The 20409-nt window shown below is 40.7% G+C and overlaps 3 protein-coding genes across 20 annotated transcripts; all 3 read left to right on the forward strand.

Moving 5' to 3' along the window:
* The first annotated feature begins 933 nt into the window (after positions 1-933).
* Positions 934-8004, forward strand: LOC135611335 (uncharacterized). 12 transcript variants are annotated; one of them, XM_065107041.1, is made up of 5 exons: positions 934-1398; positions 1526-1591; positions 1681-2510; positions 5051-5490; positions 6946-8004. In XM_065107041.1, exons 3-5 carry the CDS (start codon positions 1715-1717, stop codon positions 7687-7689), a joined length of 1980 nt encoding a protein of 659 aa, XP_064963113.1. In that variant the 5' UTR covers positions 934-1398; positions 1526-1591; positions 1681-1714; the 3' UTR covers positions 7690-8004. The 12 variants fall into 12 exon arrangements, with proteins under 12 accessions (XP_064963113.1, XP_064963114.1, XP_064963120.1 ...); XM_065107042.1 differs by having other exon boundaries at positions 1535-1591; XM_065107048.1 differs by having other exon boundaries at positions 1535-1591; positions 5069-5490.
* Positions 8005-8183: 179 nt separating this feature from the next.
* Positions 8184-11488, forward strand: LOC103982146 (uncharacterized). 2 transcript variants are annotated; one of them, XM_065107049.1, is made up of 5 exons: positions 8184-8486; positions 8597-9059; positions 9192-9326; positions 10478-10989; positions 11074-11488. In XM_065107049.1, the coding sequence occupies exons 2-5, from the start codon at positions 8668-8670 to the stop codon at positions 11085-11087; spliced, it is 1053 nt and encodes a 350-aa protein (XP_064963121.1). In that variant the 5' UTR covers positions 8184-8486; positions 8597-8667; the 3' UTR covers positions 11088-11488. The 2 variants fall into 2 exon arrangements, with proteins under 2 accessions (XP_064963121.1, XP_009397245.1); XM_009398970.3 differs by having other exon boundaries at positions 8193-8486; positions 9208-9477.
* A 149-nt stretch (positions 11489-11637) lies between these two features.
* On the forward strand, positions 11638-20153 carry LOC135581515 (LRR receptor-like serine/threonine-protein kinase RPK2). Of its 6 annotated transcripts, XM_065107035.1 has the most exons (10): positions 11638-11890; positions 11966-12190; positions 12839-12935; positions 13049-16703; positions 17343-17379; positions 17474-17630; positions 19174-19410; positions 19548-19618; positions 19860-19899; positions 19981-20153. In XM_065107035.1, the coding sequence occupies exon 4, from the start codon at positions 13330-13332 to the stop codon at positions 16681-16683; it is 3354 nt and encodes a 1117-aa protein (XP_064963107.1). In that variant the 5' UTR covers positions 11638-11890; positions 11966-12190; positions 12839-12935; positions 13049-13329; the 3' UTR covers positions 16684-16703; positions 17343-17379; positions 17474-17630; positions 19174-19410; positions 19548-19618; positions 19860-19899; positions 19981-20153. The 6 variants fall into 6 exon arrangements, with proteins under 6 accessions (XP_064963107.1, XP_064963104.1, XP_064963105.1 ...); XM_065107032.1 differs by having other exon boundaries at positions 19174-19618; XM_065107033.1 differs by having other exon boundaries at positions 19860-20153.
* The last annotated feature ends 256 nt before the right edge of the window (positions 20154-20409 follow it).

Here is a 20409-nt window from a genome sequence, read left to right on the forward strand (position 1 = left end):
TGGACAAATTGATTGGATTCACCTCTCAGTTCCCATATGAGTTAAAATTCTAGGATCCTTCATTCAAGCAGATCAAAAAAATTTCATTGAATTAGTTGGAAAAGTCTTGAAAAGTATGTTAGGGGGGGCAAAAAAAAGAAAGAAAAAAAAAAATCCTTACATGGACATCTCTAGTAGCCATGCAATCCTTCTGAGATGTTAATTGATGTGTAGCAATCATTATTCATATGCTCGATTCAGTATACTTAAAGCTCAAGTTAATAATAATTAAAATTAAAATTAATTTAATTATAAACTTATGATGCAAAAAATCCTTAAAGTTAATAATGGTTGAATATAAGATTAATATACTAATAAAAAAAGAAGACTACAAACATGTGATGCAAAAATCCTCGAAGAAGCGTATGAATGTGAACCAAGAACAAGTCGTTTTCCGCTCAACAAGCCACGACCAAAACCCCAGCTTTTGTCTGTTCTGCTTCAGATTTGATGCATCATACGGCCCACATCGATCGACATCCAAACATCCTTCCTCCCCATCACAATAATATTTATTTACTAATTGCCTAATATATTTTGATTCCCATGGACACGACTTTGGGTGGCCGCGGGTCATGGGATCCTAGCCGTTCTCAAACGGCGAAGATGAGGCATCGATGGCTGAGATCAGTTGGGCCTCGGAAGCTCCTCCCCGCGGTCCCATCGGGAATCTCAACAAGAAAGACCTTTTCCACCCGCTTTTTTAATACCCGTTGCCGTACCTGTTCATTGGGAACCAGGTGGGCCCCATTTTTATCCAATAATAACGCAAATGCAGAAAACGTGTAACCGAAGAAGGGTACCGAAGTTATTATTCAATCTCAAACGCAAAAAAGAACATCAAAATAAGAATAAAAAAGAGAGAAGAATAATTGAAGCAAATCTCTCTCTCTCTCTCTCTCTCTTTGTGTGTCTCAGTCTCGCCCTCTCTTGGTTTGGGATTGGAGTTCCTCTTTGGACGCGAGGGAAAAGACGGGTGCGGTTTTCGGAGGGTTTCCAGGCCGTCATTGCTAGGTTGGTTGGTGTTGGGTTCTTATCCCCCGTTTTCGGAAGCCCAACCCTCTCTTTCGCTCCCTTTCTCCTTGTTCTCTTTTAAGTTGGAGCGCCGCTGGTTGCTCTGTTGTGGTCGGGTTCTTCCATCGGCGGCTTCTTTCTACGCCAAGATCGGCTTTTCCTCCTTATATGGATCGTTTTCCGGCGGAAAAATTGAATCTTTGATGGTGACGGCAGAAGGGTCGGTGCTGGATTGGTTGATTGCTTATTATTTGCCCTAAAGATCTGATATTTTTATTGTTGTGGTGTTCATTATCGGCAATCTGGGTTTTAGGGTTCTGAAGTGCCGTGGTAATGTTGCTTGAGGTGTGTGGTGCTCTCTCGTTTTCAAAATTTTAGTTTTCGGGGCTGTTTTCTTTTGGCATGGATTCATGAGCTTTTTGCATCTAGCTAGTCTCTTGCTTTGGAGATCTGATTGAACGGTAAAAATAAGACTTTGTAGGTCCGGAAGCTTTGCTCGGTGATGTTTTATCTTCAAGCAAGGAGCAGAAATTGTGCAGTAAGTGGTGTCGAGCAATTTTAGTTCAGCATTGTCTCACTATTTGGTAAATAGGGAGGAGAATATCTTATCAGAAGCATTTATTTCAGTTCTTTCATGAGACAATTCAAGCTAGTTTTCTAAATGGATAAGCAGACCAATCACAAGAGAGTTGAATCTGGAGGCAGTATTTTTCGGAGATTAATCTGTAAGCAAGCCACAGAAGATGCTTCTTCCAATGAAGATAAGGTTCCTTGCAACACCCCCAGAAGATCTGTGGGGTCAAGAACTGATTCTTCATTTGAGGGAATGGCTTCCGGTAGTAGTGTTAATGGAGATAACCTTATGAGTTCAGGTAGGTATGTGAGGGACCATGGTTCTCTTCTGAGTTTGCAGCCGTGGATTTTCAGAAAAGGAAATTATTCGACAGATGAGGAAACTGGGAAGGCAAATGGTAAGTGTTCTGAGAAATGTAGGTATGACATGGATGGTTTCATGTATAACTCATCTGCAGAGTTCTCTCCACGGAGTGTTAGTCTGGGTCATTCATGTGGTAGAGGTCGAAGCTCTCTTAGAACCAGGCGCCCTCGCCAACACTCAATTAAGCCCCTTTCTTCCTTGGAGAACTGCCTTGTTCCTCAAATTTACAGCGAGAACTTTGAATTTGAAGAGTTTGTTTTTAGTTCATTTCCTTCTCCTGCTGCTCCAGCCTTGAGGCCATTTGTCATAACAGATGGGAGCAAGATAATCAGCAAATCTAGTTTTGGAGATATGGATATACCTTTTGGAAGTGGAATACAGGAGAGGAATATGAAGAGAGTGATGGGTGTTTCATCTCTTCCTGAGCCGAGGACACCAAAACGAAAGAGTAGGGAGACACCAAATGAAAAGTTAGAGTCTTTCAACTCCCAGAGATCATGCAGGGGCTGTCATCAGAAAGGTATTAAGACACCATGTCTTCATGTGTTTTTGTACCGAATATGCTTGCATCTCTGATTTGTTTTAGACACTAGATCTACTTAAGTAGCTGAGGAATATATTTAGATAACAGTAAAACTTATTAGGAAGTTGTTTAGGTTGTGAAGCAACATTGAAACTTTGAAGAAATAGTATATGGTACTATGCTTGTATCTCTGATTTGTTTTCGACACTAGATCTACTTAACACATTGCATGCTGTATTATGTACTTATCAAATGTCCATCTCAACATATAATTCTTCTGACAATTAGTTTGAAGGTACATTGGATACTTTTATTTTTATTCCATGTGGATGCCATCAATGATTGCTTGAGTATATACATCGGCCTTGTTAATATCTCAATTTAAAGATTACTAAAATGGAAAGTTCTATCATGTTTAGTTCTTTTTAAATCTTGTCTACAGAAGTCAAACTTTTTAATACGATCTCTGTATATTTTCTATTCCAGACTTCTTTTAATCCTGACCTGGCTTGCCACATTGCAAACTGTATTACATACTTATCAGATTTGCATCTCATCGTGTCATTCTTCCATCAATTAGTTTGAAATACTGGATATATTTTGATTCCGAGTGGATGTCATTGGTGATTGCCTGACTATATACAGCAGCCTAGGAATTGTCCTCTGAAGCATATAAAAAATGTGAAATCCTGTTGTGCTTAATTCTTTCTAGATCAACTGTTGCCATTATTGTCTGCAGATGTGAAAGTTCTTAATGCTTTAACCATTTTTTAATGCCTTCTTATTATAACATTTATTGCTTGTATTTTAGAGTGAAATAACTGTATTTCGTATAAGGGACTACTAATTATGTAGATGGTGTTCTAGAACCTCTAGGACATGACTTGTTGTCAAAATAGATGTTGGTTGATATGATGCCAAATAAGGGTTGCAGTCTTGTATCACGGTAACCTTGTACCATTGGGATGTACCAAAGACTCGAATAGTAAGAAGAAGAGGAAGAGGTGGTGGTGGAGGAAGGAGGAAGAGGAAGGAGGAGGAAGAAGAGGAGGTGGTGGAGGAAGCGGGGAGGAAGAGGAAAGAAAAAGGAGGAGGCGAAGGAGGAGGAGGAAGGAGGAAGATGAATGAAGGAGAGGTGATGATGGAGGAAGGAGGAAGAGGAAGGAAGAAGAGGAGGCAGTGAAGGAAGAGGAAGGAGGAAGATGAATGAAGGAGAGGTGATGATGGAGGAAGGAGGAAGAGGAAGGAAGAAGAGGAGGCAGTGAAGGAAGAGGAAGGAGGAAGAGGAAAGAAGAAGAGGAGGCAGTGAAGGAAGTGGAAGGAGGAAGAGGAAAGAAGAAGAGGAGGGGGGGAAGAGGAGGATGTGGTGAAGGGGAGTTGGATGAGGAAGGAGGAATAGGAAAGAGGAGGAAGAGAAAGGAAGAACAGAAGGCGGCAGAGGAAGAAGATAAGAGGAGCATACCTGCTTGGTGGTGCACAGTGGGTAGAGGGTGAGGTAGGCTGCGACGGATGGTGGCAGGCGAGTTTCTTGCACACAATAGATAGTGGGTGTTGAGGTCTTGCAATTCACGATTAGGGTTATAGGCTTTCTCTTAGTACAGACCAGACCTGACTGCCCGAAATGGGTTGGGTTCGTGTAGAACTTCATGCCCAAACCAGTAAATACTGGTCGGTATAGCAAAAAGGATTTCTCTGATTCCTGATATATCCTTCTCTGCAGAAGAGTTGTCAATTAATATTGTCATGAATGTTTCTCAAATGAAAATGTCTTTGGGTGGCTAATTTCCTTTCATTATTTTGTTTTATTCTCTTCTTGATTTCTTCCTAGGACTACCACTGTTACCTTCTTTCCTTTCAGCCTTCTAGCTTCATTTACTATAAATGATGCTCATCATTTATGAACAAAATGATGGGTCTGGATTTTGGCCATTAACCATGAGGCCAATCAGTTATAATGATTAATAAACTATTTTGGATAATTAACTTGTATCTATCAGTTGAATTTGTTGAACAATTAGTGATAATTATCATGACCATATATTGAATAATCAGTTATAATGATCATTTAAATCAAAACACTACATGACATGATAAAGCATAAGAAAATATAAATGAAATTGGAATATTTTTTATTGTCAGTTCAGTTCATGAAGAATATACATTTATATTTAGTAGTGTTACATTTATTAACATTGTCACATTCCAATAGCAATCTGAATTGTTATCCAAGTTGTTGTTTACAAATCTATTTTGACAAGAAAAATTCAATATGTTTAATTGTCTTGTGAATAAGCTGCAACAGTATGTCAGTTTGGCATTTATCATCAATTTTCTTTGAAAGTCTTTTGCTGCAAAACCAGCATTGTCATCTATTGCTGTTGATGTATCTTACAAAAATGTTTTCATTTATTATTTAAGTCCTAAGATAATATATTGTATTCCTTTTGTTACAATTTTCCAAGATCTTTTAATTGCTTCAACTTCCAAATAATTTCTCAGTTAAAAGCAATTTTTGTTCTTTTGGTCATTTTATTCAGCACATATAGTCTTTCCAGGTTCACTTGATGGGATGCATATCTTTTCTGTTGGAGTCAGCCTCGGATTTGTATCTGCTATACTATCAAATAGAAAAGAAATAGAGAAGTTAAACAACATGTTGAAGAGCTCAGAAAACTTGGTTCAAGATTTGGAAGAGGAGTTGGAGATGAAAGAATCCATAATTGTTAAAGAGCTTGCTGATGAAGCTTGTGGGTGCCAGGAACCAAGTGATATCATTGCTGAAATAGAAACTACTGAATCTTCCAGGATTCAAGTTTCTTCATCTTATTTTCTCACCCAAAACAATGAGCACAACCTGCTGCTGTTGCCCAAGGAAGATTCAAGGAGTAAGATTGAAGCAGAGCTTGAGATAGAGCTCGAGAGGCTGGAACTGAACATAGCTTCCAGTTTGAATGGAGAAATGTCAACATTTAATGAGGTAAGGCCAAAATTCCTTTATTCTTTGTGATCCTGAACTTTGTAAATAAAAGGAAAATTTTATTTGCCATCTAGTCATTGAAATGGTAATATCTTCGAATGAAGAAGGAATATTTTCTTGTACACTTTAGATAACATTTGGTGCAACATCTTTGTTTCTATTACTTTCCATTTCTTCTATGATCAATCATTCCCTTAGAATAATGTTTTCTTCATTATGTGATCCTTAAATTTGATACGAGTGTTCTCTTTCTCCGCTTTGTTGGAGCTGAATTCAAAGTTTCTGTAGCCACTAAATTTTATAAACTGCAGAGTGTTATGTTACCTACTCAAATGACAATATGTTGGAGTTTATTCACACATTAATATTACTTGAACTTTAACATGAGAACATGATCTTCTTGATTATCTGCTTTCTGCTCATTTAAGCATCCTTGTTATGATGTTCTATTTATGCTTTTGGACATACTTCTTTGAGAAATGCTTTTGATCGTGCCTTGTATCTTTATGGCTGAATTTTGTAAGTTCATCACATAAGAAAATTGTTTGTCTATAAATTAGTAAACAAAATCTTCTGCCTCAACCATTGTTATCAATTTGTGTCACAATGCACAACTACGAGGCTCCATGAATAATGTCATAACCAAGGTTTGTAATTTCGTACCATATCGGAGTTTCGAGCTCAGTTCGGTACGGTATGGTATAAGTATACTAAGTGGTACATTTCAGTATACCGCTCGGTATATCACGTGAGGAGCCGCGGGAAAAAAAAAAAAAGGGAAAGGGGAGGGTTTTCCCGCGCAAAGGGAAAGACGACGTCGCCTCGGTTTCCCTGCGCAAAAATAAAGAAAAGGGAAAGGCGACGTCGCCTCAGTTTCCCCACGTAAAAAAAAAAAATGAAAAGGGCAAGGCGACGTCGCTCGGTTTCCCCGCGTGAAAAAAAAAGAAAGGCGTCGCCTCACTTGGTTTCTTCTGCTGTGGAGAAGAAATCGCTTCTCCTCGTGACATCGCCAAGGCTTCGTCGTTGTGTTGGATCTCCAGGTTATCTTCTTCTCACTTTCTTTCTTCTCCCTTTCTTTCTTCTCCGTCACTGATCAATGCTACCGCCCGGTAGCGGACAGTCCATGTACCGGTCTGCTAACGGACCGGTTCATATCGCCCAGTATAGGCGGTATTATTCAAAATTAAAATCCTTGATCATAACAATATTTTCCAATGTTCTCATTTGTGTTCTAAATATGCCTGGGACTGTTAATGATACAATTAGGTATCGTGTATGTTAGAAGTTTATATTGTGATTTTAGATACATTTTTGTTTATGATGTTTATGTTGTTCTGCTCTTTTTGACAATGTCTGGCCATTTGATTTTCCAATATGTATGAATCAGTCAGCGTAGCTTGATGGGGCACACTCCATACTTTTCTAAGCTCATGTTTGGAATATGTCATGTTACAGATTGATCCAGACCTGATAGCCGATGTGGTACATGGGGACCTAAAAGCAGATCTGCTTCCGGGTGGGGCATCTGAGGAGTATGCTGATAATGCAAGTGACAGCAAGAGTGCATCCACAAACTATACCAACAATTTTAACTATGCGGTTTCACCACGAGAGCTTAGCTTGCGATTGTACGAAGTGATCCAACACAGACTAGAAGAACGCATTAAAGAGCTAGAAATAGAACTTCAGAAAACCCAGAAACAACTCCAGTTGGTAGAATCCGAACACGTCTCACGAAGAGCCTTCTCAAGCAGCGACATGGGATCCTCCTCCAACCAGGACAGCCCAATGGATCTCACCGCAGACACTGCTTTCTCTCGGCCATTTTGCTTAAACCTTGCTGGAGATGCTCTGGATGCATACGACGAAGCTTATGAAGAGTTCATGAGGGTTGCAACCACGGAGGAGAAGCTGCCGTCCACAACTAATTCCGATAATGAACTCCAATATGGCTTACCGTCATCTGATCGAAGTTTAATATGGGGAATGGAAGGACCAAAATATCGTGGAAGCGAACCCACGTGGGAGCAGAATCTGAAGAAAAGGGAACCCGATGTCACTCATGAGATATACACAGCATACGAAGATGATGATGATGATGAAATGAAGACATTAATCGAACAAATTATGGAGAGAACAAGGCAAGGCTCGACTATTGTAGTAAATGCTCAAAGAATGCTCTTTTCGATGGATGATTAATTCGAAGGCTGTTGGCCATCGAATAAAGTGCAACGGTCGGTAATTAATAATCGAATATTTAACCTGTCTTTTTATCTTTTAACCTGCCATTCCTTTCCCCATACATCCTTAGCCTCATTCATTTTGGATCTATACAACTCGGTCTTTCTTTTGTTCTTCATTTTGTTACAGATATACCCTTTTTTTTTGTCATCAAGCCCAGAAAAGTGTAATCTGAGCACATCTTACAACAAAAGTAAGTTATGTTTTCAGTGTAACATAGCAATTGGATTGCGCCAAAGTACAGATCTAAACTGAGTTGGATTCAGTGTTTTCTGTTCTTCTTTGTGATCACTCTGTTTGATTGCAGATGCTTGTTATTTGTCATTTTAGATCTGAACATTAAGCTAATTTGTAGTTTGGCAATGTTGCGAAGAAACTATTTATTGAATCTGTTGGGAATGAATTGATAGATCTATATAGCCTCCCATCCCCTGAAAGCCCCAATTCTCAAACCCTAGAAAGCTTCCCACTTCCCTTCCCTGCACGACCTTATAATATCACCTTCTCCTTTTTACATCGTTCCCATTCGGCCCCTGACAGGCCGGAGTGAGAGAGAACCATTTAACACGTAGTTCCCGTTCTGTCCCCGTGAAGTCGGCGGTTTACGTAAATGACCCCGCAAACTTTACCCCTCGTTATCACTCCACGGCGGCCACCGTTCCCCAAATGCCCCTCCCCTCCCTCACCCACAACGACACTCCGCTGAGATCTCGACGCCGGCAACAGATCTTCCGCCGGGAGCTACTCTCTCACTGGTAATTCTCGATCTTCTCTCTCCCGATTTCGTGTTCTCGGTTCGCTCAATTGATTCAAAGTTGCTTATTCTTTACGGTTCTTGTCAATGTGAAATGACTGGAATCGGAAGTGGATCTCCACGCTCGGCTTGGAATCTGGGGTTTGGTTTCGGGGACTTGGGTTAGGGCTAGGGCTGCGGCGATGGTGGCCGGTGAGAAGGCGAAGCTGCTCTGTAGCTTCGGCGGCGACTTCGTGAACCAACATGGGAGGTCGTTGTATGTTGGGGGGAAGACTAGGCTGGTCTCGATCGATCGGTCGGCGAGCTTCCGGACGTTTATTTCGAAGATGTCAGAACTCTGCGATGTCGATCCCCGCTGCCTGGATGTCAGATTTCAGCTCCCCGACAGCGGTCTCGACTCCCGACTTATCTCGGTCGAGAATGATAATGATGTGAGGAATATGATGGAGGAGTTCGATTCCAACAGAAAGATCCCAATTTTCCTCTTCATTGATAAGAGTGAGCATTCCGATGACGAGATTGCTGTTGTCTATAGGGAGCCTGCATCAGAAGCTGATATCGCAGAAACCCTCAGGTATTGACCTCTTGAATCCATGATTATGCTTGTGGTTATGTTTTGTAAGAAGTTTTGTCCGAAATAAGATAGCTTCTTGAGTTGTTCATCTTGTCGTTCCTTGTCCTTGTGCAAGTCTTGAGGCTTAATCAGATTGAGTAAACTGCAGAGAGACAGCAACTGTGATCGCGGAAGGGCCGCTCATCGGCCAGCATGGTCCGAGTACTTCAGTGGCATCCTCCGGAAGAGATTATGCGAGGCATCCGCCGGTCGGCTTAAGCATGTCGGGTGAGATGTTCAGGAAAGACTCTCAGTCATTAGTTGTTGGTCAAGAATATCAGGATGTGCAGACATTTCGCAATGCACTCACTAGTGCTGCCATTGCTGCAAATTTTGAGCTTTATATGATCCGGTCAGACCAGCGTCGTGTCACAGCAAGGTTGATCTCGACTTCCTGATTTGTCAGTAGTTTGGTTTTGTGACTATTAACTCAATTCTAATGCACGAGCAACCGTGCTTTTGTATCGAGATATCTCCTTGTGATAATATCAATTTCAGTTGATCTATTCGTAAAGACAGTTAGTTGGCATCCATGAAGTTTGGTGAAGATACGATCATCTAAGAATACAATTCATGATACATCCATTTTTGTGTTGGTTTGCAAGTCCTGAGCTAGGTAGTCTTAACACAAAGTCAGGGTGTCATGCATTTATGATGGTATAGAAAGGAAAGACAGTTTGTCTGAGCAATTGGAGTTAATCCTCAATCCTGACATTCAGAACTTTGGAGTCACCAGAGGTTGGACTTGGCGTTGGTCTTCAAACCGCTATCTCATGTTCCCTGTCTTCCCTTGGAGATAATTCATATGGGAAATTCATAAAAATAATGGTAAAAGAGGAAAGGCCATTGTTTTTTTTTTTTGTACGTGTTTTTCTACATTGTTATCAGTAGCTTTATTGTGCTTTCCTGGATGCAAAAGCATAGGCTGCTTAGACAGATCTGATCAGAAGACAAACAGACTGCTCATCTCTCTACTGAACCATCCCTGTTCTTCAAAATAATCCCCAAAGCCAATGCTTGTCCGTTTAGTCAAAATGTTGTTAGTGCTATTCATTCGACACACTCTACGTGCATGTAGTTTCAAAATTGTCATGTGATCTATATCACATGTGACCAAGAAATGGATGCACAATTTTCTTTTTTCACATATTAGGACAATGTATTGCCCTCAACAGTTTTCACTGGTGGTAAATGATCCACCATCCATGCAGCCTACCCCAAATAATCGTGACTTACAAATTACTACTTTTTGTTCAGATCTACTAAAACACACTGGTCCTGTATTCATCGAGTAACTTAGTCCTTCATCTGGTTGTAGCTTTGTGCATTTTTGGTATCGACGATGTTGATTAAAGCGAGTATTTTGGTTATCTTGGCAGGTGTGCTGCAGAAGGATGTACATGGCGGGTCCATGCATCGAAGCTCCCACAGGTCAGCACATTCAGAATAAGGACCCTGACACCAGAGCACACTTGTATAAGATCAAATGATGCTGGTCACAGGCAGGCAACTGCAAAGTGGATCGCCAATTGCATAAGAGATAAGCTCCGTCAAAATCGAAATTACAAACCGAGAGAAATTATAAATGACATTCATCGTGAGTATGGGGTGCTTATTACATACAAGAGGGCTTTCCTTGGTAGGCAGAAGGCATTGGAAGAGTTACATGATGAGCCAGGAAGGGATATGGTTCTGGCGGATAATGATTACGAGCATATCATGGATAACACCAATGAAGAAATTCAAACATGGAGCGATTTAGATGATCCTCCTAGAAAGAAACGAGGTTACCAGCCGCATCAGTCTAAGGAAGTGCGTGCATTGCATTGTACTAGATGTAACCAGATCGGGCATAATAGAAGAACCTGTACAATTCCTGAGTCAATTCAAGGTTGAGCTTTTCTTGATTTGTTTGATCTGTCTGATAACAGTTACTTAATGGTCTCTGCTTACAGACTCTTGCATTGCTTTACAGGTGGAATAAGGTAGAACAAGTTATCCACCATGTTATGTGTGATAGAGATCCTTTGGGGTTCCTGACCTACTAAATCATGAGGAATTGATTCTTCATACTTTTGGTGAGCTATGAATGGTCGATACTTGGAAGAATCCTTTCTGGGCCAGTGCCATTTCAGAATATGCTTACTTTAATTGGTTTAATAACTGTATCATAAGGTGCATGTGGGTAATATTACATGATTGATAGAAAGAACAACACTCCATTGATGTAGATTACTTGCAAGCTTTCAGTTTATAATTGTAGACATTTGCAAGGCTGATTGCAACTTCCAATAAGCTTTCGGTTTCCTTGTAAGTTTGTATGCATGTTCATCCGTTCGAGTGACCGTTCCAGGGTATCACTGTTGTAGTTAAAAATCCAAGTTTTCTTCTGGCGATGGGTATGAAACTTGGTGTATCCTGCGTATTCATGAAGTTTTGTTATGCCGATCATCAAGTGCTAATGAACTAAATTTGGATGTTTTTGAAATGACATTGGACATGTCTGGTGGTGGATATCACCATTTAATTGAAGGAAGATATCATCATTTAATTTAGACATGCTGGTTCCACTTTGCATTGGACACCACCTCCATGCTGCATGGTTTCATTCTTCTACCTCAGCAAAGGAATGCTTTTCTTCGATCTGTTCTTTGGTAAATTTTGAACATGATGCAGAGATTATTAGCATAATGGATTACCAAATGCAGATCTTTTCGGCAAATTCAGGTAAGGTTAACATTCATTTGACCGCAGCTTAATATTCCAGATTTCACAAGCAACAGTTGGGGAAGGTATGGCTTGTCATCATTGTAAGTTGATCACATTGCAAGTTCATGACTATGACTCCAGTTGAATTTGATTTGCAGAACATTTGATGCCAGTCCATCTCAACTGTGTGCCACAATCGCAGCAGCTCTCCGGATGATGGTGTTAGTCTTTGTTTTTCTTTTGTGCTTGGCAGGGCCACATCTTCACCGGTTTGTGTTGGACTCTTTCCCTTGTGGAAGCAGTAATTGGCTGCAGAAGCCGCATCCCACATCACCTCGACCACAACATTTATTATTTCCTCTCTGGTTCGAGTCCCTCCACAAGTAAGTCTCTCGAACATTGGGTCTCCCTCGTCTTGTCTGCATTCGCCCGACCTCGTGTTGGGAGGAAAAGAGAACTACTATTCCGAGGTTGGAAGTGGTCACAAGTCACAGGTCTTTCCATGGACTCACTGCGTCGCACATGATGCAGCCAGTATATGTGATGTGACACCCTTGTGTCGATGATGTGTGGCTTGTCCACATGACCATTCCACCGACTTAAATGCTCTTTTCTTTCTACCTCTTCACAATCATCATCATCATCATATAGGAGAATAGTCTGAGCAAAACCAAGACTGAAGAAATGAAATTGGAATTTGACTTATTTGTCACGATAATCATCTTCTCTTTTTTTTTTTCGACCGATCAAAGATATAAGAAGATGAATAAACGAAGGCCATAGCTTTTATGTTACCCTTGACAAGAAAATAGAGAAGAAATGATTTTGGACTGATCTTTTCTTTTGGAACAAAAAGAGTTTTCTTTTTTTTTTTCTTCTGATAATAGAAATATATTTCTTGCAAGACCAGATTTAAGTTCTTGTTTTCCTACAATTTATACATTTCAATATTAGATGGAAATACGGTACCTGTTAACGCTTAATTTCATTCCACTCTTACTTAAGTAATTATTGGATGATTAATGCTTTAGGTTTCGGTTTGACTGAGCCGCCTCCTTGACTGCCTGATGCGCGGTTTGACCGTAGTCGGCCGCACCGACGCCTCTTTCCTCTCCCTTTGCTTGGCAGGTGACATCCCTTTCCACCATTTATGTTACTTCACGTCATTTGCTTGCGGGCTCCACCAAGTTCTCTGCAACTGCACGATCACTCTGTTCTTCGTTGCTGTTCCGTGCCTGCAGCTGATCCTCTGTCGTTGTCCCACCGGGGACCCACAGCGGGGAATGGTGGAAGAAGTAGCACGAGCAAATTGTCTCGGTGGAACGAACCACAAATAAATCGCAACTTTACGTAAACTCATCAGCGGAATGAAGGAAAATAAGAGCGAAGAAGCTACGAAGAATTCTTCTTCTTCTTCTTCTTCTTCCTCCTCCTCCACCTCCATCCATGTAAGGTTAGGGTTAGGTTTTTAGGTTTCTGCCACCTCGACGCCCTCTTCCTCCTCTGTAGGCTTTTCGCCGAAATGCCGATGCCACAACGCCGGCGAACCCTTGCTTCCTCCTTCCTCGTCGTCCTCCTCCTCTTGATGGCCATCGCTTCCTTCGGCGACAAAGCCGAACTGGACACTCGTGGAGCGGAGCGATCCGCGCTGCTTGGTTTCAAGGGCCACGTCTCGGCTGACCCCGCCGGGCTACTCCGCCGCTGGGGCCCCGGCCCCGACCACTGCTCCTGGCCCGGCGTCGGTTGCGACGACCGGTCCCGGGTCGTCTCCCTCAATATCTCCGCGAAAGATGGCGGTTTTCTTCTTCCCTGCTCCCGGTCCGGCCCGTATCGTCGGAGCTGCGGCGATCCCCGACGAAGGCTGGCGGGAACGTTGAGCTCCGCCGTCGGGAATCTTTCCGACCTAAGGGTGCTGTCCTTGCCGTTCCATGGCTTTGATGGCGTGATCCCTGGCGAGGTCTGGGGTTTGGAGAACCTGGAAGTGCTTGACCTCGAGAGTAGCTCGTTCTCTGGTAGGCTTCCCTCGCTTTTCCCTAGAAAGTTGCGTGTGCTAAATCTGGGGTCCAATTTGCTTCAAGGTGAGATCCCTCCCTCCCTCTCGAGATGTGTGGAATTAGAGACCCTAGACCTATCCGGCAACCAGATCAATGGAACGATTCCAGGGTTTCTTAATGGTTTTTCCAAACTTAGAGAGCTGTATCTCTCTTTTAATCGTCTCGGAGGATCGATTCCTGAGGAGATTGGCTATGGGTACCGTAGTCTTCAGATTTTGGACTTGTCTGGAAATTTATTGGTCGGAAGCATTCCAACCAAACTAGGCAACTGCGCCAAGCTGCGTGTTCTGTTGCTGTCCTCCAATCTTTTGGATGGCTCTATTCCTTCTGAGCTTGGGCGATTGAGCAAGCTTGAAGTTTTAGATGTCTCCAGGAACCGTTTGAATGGATTCGTACCTGCAGAGCTGGGGAACTGCTTAGAATTGTCTGTCCTTGTTCTTCTGAATCTACATGATCCCATGTCGGATGATGAAGCTTCAAATTCTGTTGATAAGGATGAATATAATTATTTCCAAGGCAAACTTGCTGAAAACATCACGGCTCTGCCGAAGCTTAGGGTGCTTTGGGCACCAAGGGCAACGTTTGAAGGGGAGATTCCTGGCAACTGGGGTTCTTGTGAGAGCTTGGAAACAGTTAACTTGGGTGAGAATCGTTTCACAGGAATGGTACCTAAAGTGTTTGGCCAGTGCCGAAACCTCAGATTTCTTAATCTAAGCTCAAACAATTTGGTGGGTTGCCTTGACAAGGAGCTTCCTGTGCCCTGTATGGATGTCTTTGATGTCAGCGGGAATCAGTTATCTGCCTCCATCCCAAGGTCTACTCACGAGCAATGCCCTTCATCTCGGATCCCCGCACACGACCTGTCTTCGTCTTATTCTTCATTCTTTGCTTATAAGAGTCGCAGTGGACTTGCCTTTCCTTCTCCTGAAACTGCTGGTGAATTTTTCATATATCACAATTTTGGAAGGAATAATTTTACAGGTACTCTGCCTTCTTTACCATTGGACAATCATAGGCATGCTAACCAGACTATTTATGCATTTCTGGCTAATGGGAACCATCTCTCTGGCTCACTTAGTGCTTTTGCCTTGGGGATGTGCAACAAAGTGAATCACCTAATCATTGACATCAGCGACAACATGATATCTGGTGGGTTTACATCAGAAGTAGGTGCAAAATGCAGGTCTCTTGTGGTTCTGAAAGTTGCTAGCAATCAGATTTCAGAAACAATTCCTGCAAGTATTGGGTTACTAGAAAATCTTGTTAGTCTGGATTTAAGTAGGAATTGGCTGCAGGGTGAGATACCTGCCAGTCTTAAACAGTTACAAAGTTTGAAATATCTCTCATTAGCTGGTAACAATCTTAGTGGCCATGTCCCATCTGGCTTGGGTCAGTTGCAATCCCTCAAGGTTTTGGATCTCTCATCAAATTCCCTCACTGGTTATATTCCTAGTGATCTTGTGAAGATGGAAAATCTTACCACCCTTTTACTTAACAACAACAATCTTTCTGGGATTATTCCTTCTGCTTTTGCTAAAGTGGCATCACTTTCTAGGTTCAATGTTTCCTTCAATAATTTGTCTGGATCATTGCCTTTTAATGCCAGTACATTGAGATGTGATAGTCTTCATGGTAATCCATTTCTCCAGTCTTGTCATATCTATGCTCTCTCTGTTCCATCCTCTGATTTGCTGGGGAGCAGCCGGAGTTCGCAACCATTTACCAACTCACCAACAGGAAACTCTTCAGATGACAGCAGCAGTGGTGGCTTTAGTTCTGTTGAAATTGCTGCAATTGCTTCAGCTGCAGCCATCGTTTCAGTCATTCTAGCTCTAATTGTTCTCTATATTTATGCAAGAAAGTGCATACCTAGGCCCCCCATTGGAGCTTCTGGAAGAAAGGAAGTGACTGTTTTTGTGGATATTGGTGTTCCGCTAACCTATGAGAGTGTTGTCCTAGCCACAGGGGGTTTCAATGCTAGCAACTGCATTGGCAGTGGAGGATTTGGGGCTACATATAAGGCTGAGATTTCACCAGGCATTCTGGTTGCTATAAAGAGGCTTGCAGTAGGGAGGTTTCAAGGTGTTCAACAGTTTCATGCAGAAATCAAGACCCTTGGGAGATGGCGGCACCCTAATCTTGTGACCCTAATAGGATACCATGTTAGCGACTCTGAGATGTTTCTTATATATAATTATTTTCCAGGAGGTAATTTAGAGAGATTTATACAGGAAAGATCAAAAAGGTCTGTGGATTGGAGGATGCTTCACAAGATTGCTTTAAACATTGCATGTGCACTTGTTCATCTGCATGATCAGTGCATGCCCCGCATCCTTCATCGAGATGTTAAACCTAGCAACATACTGTTGGACGATGAATGTAATGCTTATCTCTCTGACTTTGGATTGGCGAGGCTTCTAGGAAATTCTGAAACCCATGCGACCACTGGTGTCAAGGGAACATTTGGTTATGTTGCTCCGGAGTATGCAATGACTTGTCGAGTGTCTGATAAAGCAGATGTATATAGCTACGGTGTGGTGCTGTTGGAATTAATTTCAGACAAAAAAGCATTGGATCCTTCCTTCTCTCCATATGGTGATGGCTTCAATATTGTTACCTGGGCATGCATGCTGCTGCAAAAAGGCCGTGCTCACGAATTTTTCACTGAGGGACTGTGGGATGTGGCTCCGCATGATGATTTGGTAGGGATTTTGCACCTAGGTGTCAAGTGTACTGTTGAATCACTTTCTATTAGGCCCACAATGAAGCAAGTTGTTAAGAAGCTAAGGGAAATCCAACCTCCACATTATGGGCATGGTTAACATATACACGCTTAAGAGAGGTATGGTTCTTCAATGTTTATCAATTCTATTATTCATCAAGCTAGGATATGAAAAGTAGCAACTGTCTGTGCAGCATAAACTTTGATTTTTCAGTTGCCCATGTTTACCCATTCAGCAGTTTGTTGTTGAGTTTGCTATTACTGTAAATATCCAAGTGCTGAATAGAGGGTTGATCAAATTTGCATAACTTCATCTTTTGAAACTTATAAATACTCAGAAATTGTGCACTTTTAGTTCTCGAAGGTGAATCATTGTTGTATCTCTTCCTCAAGTTGTACAGGTAACAAATGCAGGTGTTGTTGGACTCTGTCAATAATGGAGAAAGCAAAATTTCAAAATACTTTGGCTAGTAAACTAGATGATTGCAACCGCACACGAATTTCTATAAAATCTGAGTGACTTATATGTTTTATGCTGAACCTTTTATTGGCCAGATTTCAAAGATGAAACTGACCTAGATATTTTCATTAGCTAAATTATATGTGCATCTGAGAAGTGTTTGAGATTCATCGTATTGAGCAAACATACTCGCTATCTAAGAAAACTAATGTGCAGAAATAGTTATGTCTTGATGCAGTTTGATTCAGGTGATTTTTAGTTTCACGTACTCCTTTATGATGACTTTTATCTCATTGCAGCTTCTGCTCCAAGAACAAGTTCTGCATGATATGGGAGGTAATACTTCACATTTTGTTGGGTATTTTTATTAAATATTTTTTATTTATTGTTGCTGAAAAATCATAACAGAGATTTCTAAATTTGACAACAGGTGATATATCACATACTTTTACGTCGTCTAACCGTTGAAGTAACTGAGCTATTCTAAGGTTGCAATGTCATGGAGTTTCAACTGAGTTTTCTTGAGTGTAATATCACTGGTATGGCATTTGATGGAGAGTTCTTTTGCCATATGATCAATCATTAAGGTATGTTTTTATTTTCCTAGTCATGTTATCTGATGCTGAAATCTGCTTTTTGGCATATTAAATGTTTTTTTAATTATTTCTTCTCCAGACTTCTAAGAAATATAATCAATTTTTAAGTTGTCTGAAGTTCTTAAGAATAAAAAAATTGTTACAGAAACCTTTCTGCTGGCATCATGACTTCATAAAATCACTGTTAGATGGGTTTGCTTAAAGGATTACCATTCCACATGTACAAATATTGGCATACTTATGCTATTAGGACTTGAGGTATCACATATAAGTCTCTTGATTAAAAAAATAGCATATACTTTACAACTATTGTATGTGAAACTAGTTATCTAGCCTGCAGGCCCTTGTCCCTTTCTCCTCTCCTATTTCTTTCTTATTTCTTCGGCCTTCTTAAATTCTTTTTTTATAATTCTTTGTTGTAGGTAACAAATATTTCTTTTTTGTTGTGGAAATTTGTCTCAGCAGATTACTGACTTTTATTAGTCCTAATCGGTTTAGTTTTGATTGATTATGGCCCCAATCTGATACATACTTCTGGATAACAAAGATTTCACTGTAATGGACCTATTGGAAACTGTCGGATGAATAGGGTTGATTAGCAGTAGTCAGCTGGTGCTTATCATTCGCTTCGATGCACCGGAGATCATCAACTTCATCAAAGGAATTAACCAGCCACCATGGCACATCAGTCTATAATCAAGGACATTTTGAGGGCTGCTCATGATTTTTGCTATGTGAAATTGTCATATTAGGAGAAATGTGACTGTGGCAGCACAAAATCTTGCCCTTTTTTTGGTAGAATCCAAGAGCTCACTATCTCCTGGGGCTCTGACTTCAATCCCAGGTTGTATACGGACACTGGTCCGGCTTTAGTGATCTAATGAAGTAATTCTCTTTTCAGAAAAAAAGGCAATAGTCAGCTGGTAAGGGTAACTACCCATACCAACTGTTGTGATATTCTAATGTCAATAATTATTAATCTGTAACGAAGATTTCTGCTAGTTTCCCATTATTTTTATGGTGCTATTGTTGTGACCCAAGGAACCTTCTGATCTATTGACTTATGAAGAAAAGACAGCCACAAATGCACTCCATATATTAGAAAAGCTTCCTATCTCTTTTACATACAAATGTCATTTGTTGAATTGGTCGATGATCCTGTCAACCATGAATTAACTAGAGTTAATGATTAAACAGATAAGCCAAGTCTTGATTTATCCCTCTGGCCTGGTTGGTGAGAGACTTGGGTTTGTTAGAGGATCTTTTGGGTTTCTCATCCACGATCATTCAAATTATATATAAATGGGAAGACAACCGTAGGGGTAAAGGTACAAATAAAAAGCAGATGTTGCGGTGAGTGAATGCTAAAAACCAAAAAGGAGACTACAACGGGCTTGCGAGTTATATATATTTTTTATTTACTGATCTCACATGATGCTAGCAAAAATGATGCATCATTTGGAACCATTTTGAATTGATGCTTAATCTGAATTACTGAGTATGATTTCTGAAGACCTCATTGTTCTTACTGCAGGCAATGAGAGAGAAATTACTCGAAGGGACAGCTGCAGGCCTTACATATATCTATCAGCTTATGCCTTGCAGGGCAAATATCCTGATAACAGGTTATGGTTCTCCTGTTACGAGCAAGTTTTACTTGCTCGATACGAATGAGGAACTTCTGCAGGGCTATATAAGTAAAGATGCTTTTCAAAGGTTAGTCAAGGCCACGAGGACACAAACCCACTCATCTCGGTCCATGATCGTGACAGTAAGCTTTAGTTTGCCGATAAAAAGTCATGACATATTACAATATTCTGGAATTCTTGTGCAAATGATTGTATAGCCTGTTGAACTCATCATCATGTTTGACACAATAGAATAATTGGGTTGGTCTTGCTGCCACAGCTGTTGTTGATGGAACATGGCCTCACCGAAGACCAACGGGTTCTTCATGTAAAGGCTATTGTTTCAAGGACGTGAGTCAATTTTTTCTTCATTTTCCAACAATTATAATCTGACACGAATACTGACCTGATCATATATATATATATATATATATATATATATATATATATATATATATATATATATATATATATATATATATATATATATATATATATATATATATATGATGATGATGATGATGATGAGTTATAGTGGGTTCACTCACTGCTATTATGGGAAGCTGATACCTATGAGTTGTGTTATTGCTAGGTCGCATCGTCAGGATTCCACCACTGAGGAGTGCTGGAAGGTATGATCTGAAGACTGTTTCCATCATAATATTTATTGGCTTCTGCTTTTACGTGAGATATATTTAGATGAACCTACGCAGTGTTTGGATTCTTTTATGGTGTTGGTTTACTGACGCTGCACATATCAGTATGTTCACTGCCCCATCAAACTGAATTAGAACCGACAACGCACAAAGCCATCAATTCCATATTAATTTGCAGGGATTATGTTGAAATGGAGCTCATGATGGCAATTCTTTTTTGTTTCTTATTCTTTGAATTCTTAACTTATCTTAACATTTGGTTCAAATGTTCACAAGCCTCTCCTTGTATATATATACATATATATATGGATAGGTCTTGAACATTAGGCATAAAGTTGGTGCCAAATTATGATGTCAAACATCATATGGCGACTGTCATTGCACAATGCTCCTGCAGATGCAGAACCCTTAAGGAAACAGATCTACTTAGGTTTTGCTTGGATTTGGTGCTTAGGGGACATCAGTGTAGCAGTCTCTACCGAGATG

The sequence above is a fragment of the Musa acuminata genome, chromosome BXJ2-4 (genome assembly GCF_036884655.1).
Source record: "Musa acuminata AAA Group cultivar baxijiao chromosome BXJ2-4, Cavendish_Baxijiao_AAA, whole genome shotgun sequence".
Classification (NCBI taxonomy): domain Eukaryota; kingdom Viridiplantae; phylum Streptophyta; class Magnoliopsida; order Zingiberales; family Musaceae; genus Musa; species Musa acuminata.

What these genes read in the sequence shown, in the direction of transcription:
- LOC103982146 (XM_009398970.3), top strand. Translation starts at nt 8,668, where the DNA reads ATGGTGGCCGGTGAGAAGGCGAAGCTGCTCTGTAGCTTCGGCGGCGAC. An exon ending in GATATCGCAGAAACCCTCAG is followed by an intron (nt 9,060 to 9,207) that starts GTATTGACCTCT and finishes AGTAAACTGCAG; the next exon opens with AGAGACAGCAACTGTGATCG. An exon ending in CAGCGTCGTGTCACAGCAAG is followed by an intron (nt 9,478 to 10,477) that starts GTTGATCTCGAC and finishes TTATCTTGGCAG; the next exon opens with GTGTGCTGCAGAAGGATGTA.
- LOC135581515 (XM_065107031.1), top strand. Translation starts at nt 13,330, where the DNA reads ATGCCGATGCCACAACGCCGGCGAACCCTTGCTTCCTCCTTCCTCGTC.
- LOC135611335 (XM_065107037.1), top strand. Translation starts at nt 1,715, where the DNA reads ATGGATAAGCAGACCAATCACAAGAGAGTTGAATCTGGAGGCAGTATT. An exon ending in CAGGGGCTGTCATCAGAAAG is followed by an intron (nt 2,511 to 5,050) that starts GTATTAAGACAC and finishes CATTTTATTCAG; the next exon opens with CACATATAGTCTTTCCAGGT. An exon ending in AAATGTCAACATTTAATGAG is followed by an intron (nt 5,491 to 6,945) that starts GTAAGGCCAAAA and finishes GTCATGTTACAG; the next exon opens with ATTGATCCAGACCTGATAGC.